Source organism: Necator americanus, chromosome III (assembly GCF_031761385.1).
Source record: "Necator americanus strain Aroian chromosome III, whole genome shotgun sequence".
NCBI lineage: Eukaryota > Metazoa > Nematoda > Chromadorea > Rhabditida > Ancylostomatidae > Necator > Necator americanus.
Window position 1 is genome coordinate 32,491,363 of NC_087373.1, and position 12,669 is coordinate 32,504,031.

The 12,669-nt window shown below is 40.3% G+C and overlaps 2 protein-coding genes across 2 annotated transcripts; one reads left to right on the forward strand and one right to left on the reverse strand.

Moving 5' to 3' along the window:
• Window positions 1–258: 258 nt before the first annotated feature.
• On the forward strand, window positions 259–4,093 carry RB195_011699 (uncharacterized protein; the record flags this gene model as incomplete). Its single annotated transcript, XM_064193228.1, has 2 exons — window positions 259–346; window positions 3,963–4,093. The coding sequence occupies 2 exons, from the start codon at window positions 259–261 to the stop codon at window positions 4,091–4,093; spliced, it is 219 nt and encodes a 72-aa protein (XP_064050811.1).
• A 2,126-nt stretch (window positions 4,094–6,219) lies between these two features.
• RB195_011700 (uncharacterized protein) lies at window positions 6,220–12,220 on the reverse strand (the record flags this gene model as incomplete). Its single annotated transcript, XM_064193229.1, has 7 exons — window positions 6,220–6,342; window positions 6,411–6,529; window positions 8,456–8,653; window positions 8,822–8,936; window positions 9,089–9,154; window positions 11,253–11,426; window positions 12,098–12,220. 7 exons carry the CDS (start codon window positions 12,218–12,220, stop codon window positions 6,220–6,222), a joined length of 918 nt encoding a protein of 305 aa, XP_064050812.1.
• Between the last annotated feature and the right edge of the window lie 449 nt (window positions 12,221–12,669).

The following is a 12,669-nucleotide window of genomic DNA, read 5'->3' on the forward strand; positions in this document are numbered from 1 at the left end:
GAATTTGTATGCGTATTTCTGCAATTGCGGACAACCACACCCGATCGATATTCGTTGTGGTCATCTTTTCTCTATTTCCGTTTCCGAATATTTCGCTCTACCCTGCTCATAGTCGTCCTTTAATGTTCATTGTGTTGCATTGTCTTTCATATTGCGTGATTTGGTGTACGGTATCAACGAGATTCCGTAACGTTGTTCGTGGTATGGTTCCCAGGATCAGAAAAAAAGCTGAAATGAAGACTAACCTCTATTCCAGGTATGATCTCCCTACGATCGATCGTTCTGGCCGTTCTCTCCATCGCCTTCCTCATCTGCGTGATTGATGCTAGGATAGTGGACCAATATGGTGAGTCGATCAATACCTACTGTTTGCACAGCGGACTGAAAAAAAGAACCATTGGAGTGAACTTTTGTAATTTTCTGTAGGAGATCTGAGAGAGAGACAGCATTTCTAAAGTGGTGGTCGAATAAAAACGAATACGCGATACGCGTACGAGTGTACGACGATAGGCTTACCGTATCCGAGCGCAGTAATGAACTTTTCCCGTTTGTTTCAGTTGTTTGTGAACTCATGCGTTAGAATTATATGCGTCAAAAGTTAGGGAATTTATCGTTGATTCAGTTACTAGTGCAACCAACCGTAAAGTGCAGTGTAAAAGTAGCTGCAAACGAGTCTTTTACTAAAGAAAGCAATAAATTATGCTACTGATTCAGCTATACTGCTAATTTGCTATACGACACTCTCAGTTTCCGCGTAAATTGGTGTGTCGTCGGTATAAACGCTACACTTTCGGTACGTGTTGATGGGGAATGGTGCACGAATAATCGGTGGTAAATATGGCAGACAACGGTTTTTCACCGTGAACACGTATAACACCAACATTGCGGCAGTTTCAGCCGCTTCAGTTCCGTCGCGATGACGTCATCAAATACAGAGCATCTTCTAATGCCGTAATGAGTAATCTCGTATGATAAAAAAAGGTCTAAGCTACCGAGAAGTTATTTCGAACGTGAAAGCGTCTTCATCTCTACCGCTCTCTCTTACGAGAAAAAAGTGTGGGGAAAAAATCCTCTCGTCCTCTGCCGAAAGAGCTGAAATTCTATACATTTCCAACGCACAACTTGCTAAATTTGCAACAGTTATCGTCCAAGAATTCTTTCCGATCAGTTTTCCTCCCAGACAAGTTTGATACCAATTTATCGGCCCCGGATGGATGAAGGGCTTGGTGAGCACCAGGGCGGACTCGAACTTCCGACAGACTCTAGCCACAGCAGAACCTCCTATCTACTGCGCTACTCCCCCTCCGTCCAAAAGAACTGAAGCTGATATCAGTTAAGTGTCTGGAGAGTATTTCAAAGAATAAGGAGCAATATGGTCTCTCTATTGATTTAAAATCTTAATTTTTCCTGTACAAGTCAGCTACTTTTGCTGGAAATTATGCTGCATATTAGAAGGAGTCCAAAGTCCGACTTTCAATCAAAATCATCATAAAAATCAAAATCAAACCATGTGATAAGATGATTTATTGATTTTTTTATTCACGTGGCTGTCATAGTGGGGTCAAAGCGACATGATGCTCGGTGCAGTTACGTACGCGACTGCGGTCGAAACGATGCGACGGGGGATAGCGGTTAGGATCGAAATCGAAGAGGGAACCATGTTAGCATCGCCACAGTTTGCGATGATCCCATCCCGAATTCCAACCGCTAGCTCCAGCTTCACGTCATTTTACCCGACTATGGCAGCCAATGAAAAATCAATAAATCATTTTATCACAGAGCTTCATGTTGTTGTTTTTGGCCCGGCTATAATTGATTTTTATGAAGCATTTCGGCAAATAGCTTTCTTCTCAGAGCCTGGAATAAAGACGACTTGATCCGTGAATTACCAGATCAAATCCATCCAGATCTGCACAGAAAAGCTCTAAGCTTATTTTTTTCTCAATCCTTAACGTAGCGACTACACTAAATGATCACCTTGGACTGGAGGACCTTAGTTGTGAACGCTGACCGTGATCGATCACAAAGGGGATTAATTTGAATGTCTCATTGAAGAATCGGAAGAACAATCCGAGATGATGGCGGGGGTTCCCGCGTACTCCCGAAACATTCTTTCTTGCTACTCATCACAGAGTCCTTCCCATTGATCCAAAATGCCTCCAGGAATTCTCCAGTCAACGCTTCTGATTCGAGCGATAGGATTTGGACCTAGAATCCGAAATTGGTTCATCTATCCATGTTTTTGTGTGGACGCCATGGACGCCTAGAAGTTTCGATTCCCCTGACTTATTCTTGCCATTTACGCGCCTCTTTCCACGAATTGACGGCGGTCGCACTGTCCAGATAAAGACTATAATTATTCCATCAAATTTAAGCGCGTTAATTTTTGAATTTTCAAATTTTCTAAAAGGTGCGGGTGTAGCGCAATCGGTAAGAGGTTCCTTTGTCGGAGGTTCGAATCCACCCTAGTGCTCACCAAGCCTTTTATCCCTCCGGGAACGATAGATTGGTATCAGGCTTGTCTAGGAGGATAAAGACACTGACTTGACACATCGGCTAGCCACCGCAAGTCATTGTATAGGCCAGTTACACGTTCCGAAACCTCAAACGATTCTGAATTGAGGTGAAGGTGGTGGTCCAGCTCAAGCAGATAGATCGACAATTTTTGAATTCCCTAAGAAAATTTGCCTAACATCCCATTGGACCAGCTTTAAGAAGTAGACTTTACGTTAGCGAACAGATAATATCAGTGATCTACTGACGTAAATGCATAAGTAGTTAGGTAGGCGAACCAACAACTTATAGGACAGTGCGACCGACACAGCAATCAATTATCGATTTTATCGTTGTTCTTCTGGTCGTTTTTAGGGAATTTTAGCGTTTTACTCTACATAGATGAAGTTCTCTAAATGGCATACTTGTGTTCAACCGATAAAAGGATTACTTTCATTGAATCAGCCTCTTCATTGCATCAATTTCACCGAAGTTTTTCCTTAAATTTCCCAACTGTGCATCATAAATCTCACAGACGAGAAATGGAGTGAATTTATGGTGTACACAGATAAATTGTATTAGACGATAGCGGAGGATTTTCCGAGGGAAATATTGGAGGAGGGGGGCGGTGGCCAAGCCACCTGTGGCGGTCAACATTCTCTGTTTTGGTTTAGAGAACATTTAACAGAACAGAATTTTTCCATATGATGCGAAGAAGAAAAAAAAAGAGTGGAAATAAACAACATGTCAAAAAAGGGCTGAGTGACATTTTTGTTCACGATTCCAGTTCTGAAACGAATTGCTTAAATTTCGGAATTGTGCGAAAATTTAATGGATTTCAGCAGAATACGACCTGACACTTCATCAGTATCAGTTACTTTCCCATAATTTTTGCCATTACATGTTGTTACGCTTGGTAAATGTTCGTACAACTTGGGATTTCGGAAAAATGCCGAAATTTTCTCTCTCAAAGTCACTACCGACGAAAATTCTACTGTGATTCTTGTCAATAGCTTGTACTTTACGGATGTGACGGGACTACACTCAAAACTTTCTCTCGCAAAGAAAAAGCTGTATAGTAGCACTGTGTGTTTCCGTCTCTCCAACGATACAATTTATTACACGCTAGAACGTGAGCAAATCCGTCTGCGATACAACTAGTAACTGAATATCTCAACTACCGGAGCAAGAAACTGCCTGCCTAAGTCGCAAAATCGCGGACGCGTTGCGGATTGTCCGCGTTCTAGTGGGCGTAATAAGTTGCATCGTTGGGGGACGGAGTCACGCAACGCTGCCTCACATGCGTTAATCCCAGGATAAACAGGAGGAATTGAGCGTGATCACTCACTCACATTCGTGAGCTGCACCGCCATCACGACCAATTGTTTGTGTAAAACTTCAAAAATCGAAGAAATTTCATGAGTCCCAATCTTTTAAGTGTATTTTTGAAGAGCTTAGCACTTTTACAGAAGACCACATGGCAGTTCCATATGTGGCTGGTGACTACCGCCTACGAGCATTCGATGACTTCAATTTTCCGCACAAACGTGTGCCGTCAGCCGGTGATATGATGGTACGATTCGGGAAGCGATCAGTTTAACCCTCTCACCGTCTGAACACCCGCCAACACCCCCGTCACACAGTCGTCGCGACACGTCGCTGATCCCGCTCGTCATCAACCGATCACCAACCGTTTGCCAAATCTCACCAGATCTCTTGTCGACTTTGTGCTTGTCCATAGTAAAAGTTTTTATGTTGGTGCATTTATTTTCTAGAACATTCTTGTGTGGTATGATGGAAGTTCAACACAGTTCGTGCAAGTTAATGTTCAGTAAAAGTTAATATTTTGTGTTTGAACTTATTATTTCCAGGAGAAAAAGGGAATGTGACTAGACGGAAATTCTATAATGCACGGAGGATAACAAATAACCTGAACATCTTCAACTTGACGCCGTAGAAAGAAATATAAAGTAATATTAGTAGTCATAATGTAATGCACATTACTAGGTTTTCCCCTTATGTTGCAGTTTGAATCCAACAGTGAAATCCAGTCCACAGGTGAAAAATCCAATGAAAACCCGTTTGAAATCGTGTTTGTTTCGTAATTTACGGGATTTCATGGAATTCGTGCGTCTGGAACTTGTCATGAACTCTCGAAAAAGGAACTTGTACATTACGCATCTGACAAACGATGTTTCGATACAGTAATTTTCTGGAGCATCGTATCGTTTGAAAGCATCGTAGCGCAAAATTGTGAACGTTGGGATCCCTACACGAAAGCACTGAGTTACGGATCACCAGAATGAGCGCGATTACGCTCATTTTCCCTAACTGTCTCAAAAAAGACGGTAAAGATGGTAAAAAGATGGTAAGAGACGATCTTCGCGAGCGAATCTTCCTACGAGACACCTAGTGACGTTATTGACATGCGCGCCGCTTCTACGAACCAGCGAAGAATCAATGGCTCCTGACCCTGTGTTTTTCGCTCGCGGGCGGATGCGCCGCGTCACGCTAACAAATGGGAAGAACAGCCCGTACACGTTACTAGATGCCTCGTAAAAGGATTTGATCCCTAAGCCCCTAATTTCCCACACCATTTTTCAAATTTTTCAATTCGGGGAATTAGGCGTGATCGTACTCGCGATCTGCACCCCTAACCCTATCTATCTTTTCGTGGAGAGATCCCAACATTGTTAATTTCATGGGATGTTCCGTTTGCCGCAACCCGTTCGTTCCGTCATGATCTAGTAGTGCGTGTGGCGCAATGGTAAGCGGTCACAACTATGTTTGCGCTGCTAACGGTTCCACACCCACCACGATCAAACAAGACTCTCATCCATGAGACACGATCTTACACATCTTCTGAGACCAATAAACATTTCTACAGAAATTCTTCCCTCTCTACTGAATAATATGAATGGTCCTGGACAGATTCGGAGGTGTTTACGCCCGCACCCGATTTCCCGAACATCGATTACCGTATAAGTAGCAAAAACTTTCCGTAGAACGTAGAAAATACTCTGTACATCCCCCCATCTAAGAATTTTGCAAAGATTTTCTAGAAAGAACCCAAAAGCAGCGGTGAAAACAAAAAGCGACAAAGCGCGAATACAAATCAAATCAAATGGAAGAGTAGCGAAAGCCACCGCCGAATAAGAAAACAATAACAAAAAAACGAAAATACGCGAACAAACATATAAAACAATGGAAAACTGCCTAAAAAAACCAACGCCAAAACAATGATGGCCCTATTGGGGCGTTCCCTCATCGATCTTCGATCGCTCGCACGTGGGTGCGGCACGTGCGCTAGGGTGGCGTGTTTCAACGTAATTCGTAGGGAAAAACGGCGTTTCACATGCTATTTCTTAAGAGGATTAGAGGAAGGTGAGCGGGATTTCGCTAATATTCGTGATCTACACTCCGAGCTCTGTATTTGCCCCCAGGAACTCCGACGTACGCAAGTTTCGTGACACGATGTCTTTAAAAATCAATGGTGCATCAAAGAAAGCCGTGTGTAAGAAGAACAGATACATCAACAGAAAAATTCTGCAAACATTTTCTTTACTTCAAAATAATTATTCGCAAAAATTGAGCGTCTATCCAGAACATAAAAACAAATCTCTGATATAACTCTGAAATATATGTATCCGTGCAAATTTACCCAAACAACGGAATCTAAGTGAATTGAGTGCAACAAAAAAAAAAACAAAAGAAAAAAATCTATGCCTATGCTACACCGTTATTCTCATGTAATCTTCTACGTAACGCTTGTTCATAGGTATTTTTAAGAAGCATTGCTACCGTCATCGGACCAACACCTCCAGGAACAGGTGTGATGTAGCCGGCTACCTGAATTCACCTCTCATTTACTCTATGCGTATTGATTAGTTCTGGACAAATTCCTTCAAAAACCGTACCTCTTTCGCGGCTTCAAAATCAACATCGCCGTAGAGTTTATTTTTCTTTCCAGGCTCCGTAGCCTCTTCGACATTGATTCCACAATCGATTACAACAGCGCCAGGCTTGATCCAATCACCTGGAACACAATCCAGTAACCTGCGAGAAAATGTGCATTCAAACTTCAGATATTCTTCAGTCATGATGTGTTGGCGTACCGCTGATTGTCGTAAACAAATAAACAACTGAATGAAAGTCTGAACTGATACCACAACGAAGAGGGGAGCACCTAGCTCAGAAAGGTCCCATAGCTTGAAGAAAAAGTCTTCACTCGGCACTACTTCTAAAGCTACATGTGACTCTTTGAGGTCACACCTATTTTTCGACTCGTAGTATTCTTTTTTTATTATTAAGCACATGCATCACTATTGGAGGCCTAGCACGAACCCTTAGGTTAAACCAAAAACAAAACCAAAACAGAACAAAATCAAACCAACCTAAACCAAAGAGCACCACGTAAAAGATTGAAATTGACCAGATAACTACAATAAAACGTCACTTCCCAATTTTTGTAGCTTTATTTTTTTGTTTTTCACTTATTAAAAGCCTTGTTTACTTGATTATTAAAGCTGAGATGTTTTTGTTTACGGTATGTGCGGACATGGTATAATAGTTCCATGCACTACATTCCCTTGTTTATGATTACTTCAGGATACGGAGTAAAATCTGCAGAAGGTGGTTGGAAGGGGAAACCTAATTTTATCAACTCTTCAATTTTCGAGTCGTGGGGGAGTATTTTTTTAGGATTATTTGACACGCTGAAAATGAAACACGGCATCCGTTCAGCTTACAAATTAAATCGGTGAACGGTTCTCCACGAAAAAAAAATCCAAATCAGCCAAAGCTGCTTCTCTTACTTGATCTATTGGTTGAAAGACTCTTCTCGAATGGGGAGGCCGCAAGAATTCGTGTAACGGAACCCTGACCCACCGAAAGTGAGACTAGAACCTGAGCGAAACACTCTTTGCTATAAAAAGAAAACATGAAAAATATTCAAAAATTTCGAAAATTGTTAAAAAAAAAAAAACCCCCAACAAAAAAAAAAAAATTAAAAAAAAATAAAAAAAAAATTTTATATTTTTTTAAAAAAAAAAAAAATAAAAAAAAAAAAAAAAAAAATAAAAAAAAAATTTAAAAAAAAAAAAAATAAAATTATTTTTCCCCTAAAAAAAAAAACCAAAAAAAAAAACACCCCCAAAAAAAACCCCCCCCCCCCCCCCCCCCAAACAAAAAAAAAAAAAAAAACCAACCGCGCACCTACAATTCAGCGGAAACATTTTCGTTTATGGTGCAATATCGCGTAAACGCTTGCGTAGAGGTTGGCGCACTTTTCAACCGAACGCATGCTGAGTGCGTAGCCCTTCGCTTGGCTGTCTTTTAGCTCGCGGTGGAGGAGGTCCCACCACGCAGAGGTCTACTGTAGACTAGTCGAGGACACAACGACACCTGGGAAACCCAGGTCAAGTTCAGATGGCGAGTTTTAAACTTAATTAAGTTTTAAACTTAATTAACTTATCAGCATACCGTGGATCTGACGTGATATGGACTTCTCATGGAAAGCTTCTATACGGAGTCGTAGATTACGAAAAACCACAAAATTCCGCTCATCTCTCCGTGATCGCCGTAAGAAACGGCGTGGGAATTGCTTTAGTACCTACGAGGTGCGTTAGAACGCGCCTCTATGCACACCCTCCGTTCCCCTCAGCTGTCTATTCATTAGTTTAACCTGAATAGACTGGTGAGAAGATCTTATTGATCCTCGAAGGTTCGCTCGTTGATGCGGCGCGTGCCGAAGGGTGGCGCGTTGCAATACAAGACGTCCTAGAAAGAAAACGCCGGGTTTCGGGACGCTTTTTACAGCGACTACGGAGAACTGAGCGGATCCACCTGGTTTTCCGTAATCTACGACTATGTATACAAACTTTCCATGGGAAATCCACAGCATGTCTGACTCGTAGTATCCTCCCTTTAATATTTTTGATTGAAATTTTCCAAAATCACGCACCTTTTACGAAATGTTTCTTTCCGATCGCCACAATCAAAATGTCAGCTCTAAGGCAGTGATCCTTGATGTCTTTCGTTCTTGAATGGCAAATCGTAGTTGTTCCATGATGCCACATGAATAGAGCCGCTGCAGGTGAGCCGACAATTTTCGAACGGCCCAATACGACAACATTTTTACCGCACATATAATTTGGATCACCTGAAAGCAAGAAAAAAATTTGCTATGTTCGGGAAATTAGTGTGGAAAAAAATCTATATATATTTGTTGTGTTTGCCCTAGCATTCACTTCTTTTTTGGTTTCGCTAAAAAAAAAGAATTATTTCCCTAAAACAGATAATTTCGGTAAAACACGATCCAGCAGCAAACCTGTAGTTTTTTGAACAAGATATAGACATCCGTTTGGAGTGCACGGAATTATCGCTCGCTTCAGTTCACCTCGCATCAGCCGACCAGCGTTTTCCCTTGTCAAACCATCAACATCCTGGCAAAAATTCGTTGAGTATCCATTCATGATGGAAAGAAAAATGTATGGTCGAAAAATAAAAACAAATTGCGATTTGCTTTCCAGATCACACTTTCTCATGAAATTGCATGGATAATCCCGAAAAAGTAAATAAGGTGAGAGAATGATACCTTCAATGGATGTATTTTGTCGATCACTCCATCCGCGTCGATGTCATTCTTACAATCGAGCGGTAACTAAAAAAATAATTCTATTGAAATGTAATTAAGTGGGATGGAGGTTTAATCAGATGAGGAGGTCGAAGTGAGAAAAAAAACTTCTCCGAAAACATACGCTGAGTTCTTCTCAGGAACCTCAAAAATAATAAAATAATCCCCATCTCATTTTTCAATTCCTTATTCCGCAATCTATTGATCACATTGATAGAAAGATTCGCAATAAATTTCGTCAATTTCATTCCGAATCCATAAAAGCGGGAAGGTGGGCATCTCCGCATCCATTTTTTTTTTCAGCTCAGCCTACAACATCGCTGCTAACTTCTGTCCAAAATCCATCGCCAACGGATTAATCCGTCGCGAACCGTTGGAATTCTTAGAGGAATGTTTAAAATTAAATTTTGAGAACACTATTCGAAAGCAAATGAGCTGCTGATTTCAAATATACTTCCAGAATTTAGTTTAGACAAACGTATGGCTCGAAAGAAGCAATGATAAGAAAGTGGGTTGTTGATGACAAAAGTGGAAGAAAAAACAAGGTTGAAGAAGTGCATCTACAGGGTGTAAAAAAGAGAAAAAAAAAAAGGGGAAAAAAAAAAAAAAAAAAAAAAAAAAAAAAAAATTGGTGAGCCTGTCATGGGGAAAAGCTGTGGAAGAGCAAGTGTTTGAAGTAGCAAAGAGAAAACACAATCCGCCGATCGCCTTGCTGATTTGTTTCGGCACGTAACTGATGAAGTGATTGCTTTCCAGATCACACTTTCTCATGAAATTGCATGGATAATCCCGAAAAAGTAAATGAAGTGAGGGAATGATACCTTCAATGGATGTATTTTTTCCATCCGCGTCGATGTCATTCTTACAATCGAGCGGTAACTAAAAAATGTAATTTTTGAAATGTAATTAAGTGGGATGGAGGTTTAATCAGATGAGGAGGTCGAAGTGAGAAAAAAAACTTCTCCGAAAACATACGCTGAGTTCTTCTAGGAATCTCAAAAATAATCCCCATCTCATTTTTCAATTCCTTATTTCGCAATCTATTGATCGCATTGATAGAAAGATTCGCAACAAATTTCGTCAATTTCATTCCGAATCCATAAAAGCGGAAAGGTGGGCATCTCCGCATCCATTTTTTTTTCAGCTCAGCCTACAACATCGCTGCTAACTTCTGTCCAAAATCCATCGCCAACGGATTAATGCGTCGCAAACCGTTGGAATTCTTAGAGGAATGTTCAAAATTAATTTTTGAAAATGCTTTTCGAAAGCAAATGAGCTGCTGATTTCGAATATACTTCAAGAATTTAGTTTCGACAAAAGTATGGCCCGAAAACAACCAAAGTTTCCGCAATCTTCGTTAATTACATACTCCTACACCTCCGTAATCCTGCCATAGGCATGTCCGACTACCGGATACATCTCCGTGGAAGGAAGAGGAAGGGTTCATAGTATTTGCGCTAATTTCTCGTAATGTAATAAGTGTTGGTTGTTGCAGTATCTACGAATACGGTAACAGTTCAATTTTCAGTTCCAACTCGAGATTTCTACTGTTCTCGGAAAATTTCTACTGTTCAGAACATAGTTTTGAATTGATGATGATCTGAGAGAATACAGCTTGCGACTGGATTAAACCCTCTTAAGTAAAATAAAAAGTTCTCTTCAAGAAGATTTACGTCAGTAAGCACGAAAAACACACGTAAATAAATAAAATTTACCAACTAATGCTCATTGAGGATGCAAACGAACGAACGAGCGAATGAACGAATGAATGATAGCGTTGAATTTTTTCACAGTTATCGATGGCAAAACCGTCTCTTACAAAATTATGTACTTTATAATATAATTAATGTACAATATGTACCATTTCTGTTAACATTCGTCAGTGACCTATTTTTTCAAAACGTAAATATCGCAGAATTTCGGGAAGAAATTTTACTCAGTTTGAAGAAAATTCCGAACCATCGTTCACCTACGTGTTATGAATAGAGGAAAAATCCCGGAAATTATACAGTGATTTTCAACAAATAGCACAATTTTTTTCTTCCATACTGTAAAGTTCTGCGAAATCTCCGCTCACTGAACACTTCGAGAAACAAATCCTGCAGGAAATCCTACAGCAACGAACCTGCACAATAATCCCATCAACGTCATCATCTTCGTTCAATTTTTTGATTTCTTCTTCAAGTTCATCCTGTGTGATTGTGTCCGGAAGTTTCACGAGTTTTCCTTCGGCCCCGATTTCGGCTGCTTTTCTAATCTTTGCTCCTATATAAACATTTGAGTCCGAACGATCACCAACCTGAAATAAATCAATAGTTGTCACATTACTCATCGTCATTGAAGCAAATCAATAATCATGTTACTCATCGTCATTCAGCATAGCACCTACACAAATATAGTTGGACCCAGACGCGTTGAACCCCGTCAGCGCGACGCGCGCTCCTTTGCATGTACACACACACACACTCTCTCTCCCTCTGCCTCCCGCTCTGCCGCGCCGCATCGCGTTCACTCGGTTGAACATATCTGGCTTCAACTATAGATTGGACATAATATTAGCACTTATACATATATTTCCGTGCGCTTATTAAATACCATGCGGCAGTTACGTGAAAAAATGTGATTTGCTTACAAAATGGAACTCATTCTTGTGCTCATCTCAGCTCGAAAACAACTATAACCCACAAATATGGGCGAAATGCTTCTATCCTGTAAAGTTAATTGAGGAGAATTGTAATTAAGGCATAGAATACGATTCTGCACCTTCATTTTTTTTTATTTTGGATACTAGCTCTAAACACTTTAAGTAATAAGTCCCGTATACTTATTCGTCATTAAAGCTCTTCACCCTAAGTATGGTTTCAAAACCTTTTTACATTTCAAACTTTGGAAAAAAAAACTAAGCTTAACGATCTGAACGGTCACAGAACACTATAAATAGAAAACCTGGGAAAAATGCGTTGATCTTACCTGAACAATAGCAAGTACAGCACGAAAAGAGGGATTATTTGCTTTTTTATTTTTCAGTTTTTCCGCTACTTCACTAAGCAACTGTTTGGAAATCTCCGTCCCATTAATCAACTCAGCTACCATCCTTAAACCAGATGACAATAAGAAGCATGTGTATCGATGAGGAAAACGAAATAAGAAAAGCACGAACACGGATAAATTTCCTTAAATCGTAGATAAATATAATAACGAAGAAGAATGGCATTGTTCCGGAAAATTTTCAACGTCTGGATCTTCGAGTTTTCGATGTGCAAACCACGTTTTGCTTCCTACTACTACTACAGGAAAAAACCCAGAAACAAATCGAAAATTTCCTCGAATGTTGTTTTTACCAAGAAAAAGAAGAACGTTAATAGAAAACAACTGTCTTTACTAGATAAATCAATAATACAGAGAAGAAGACGCTTAGAGGTTGTTAATGGGACCATTGAGGAGGGAATTCTTCAGAAACTTCGTCTCATTACAGAAAATGGTGTGATGCCGATCGGGCGAGGTTCGATCAGAAATGACAGGTGTTATCCGGACGAAAAGTG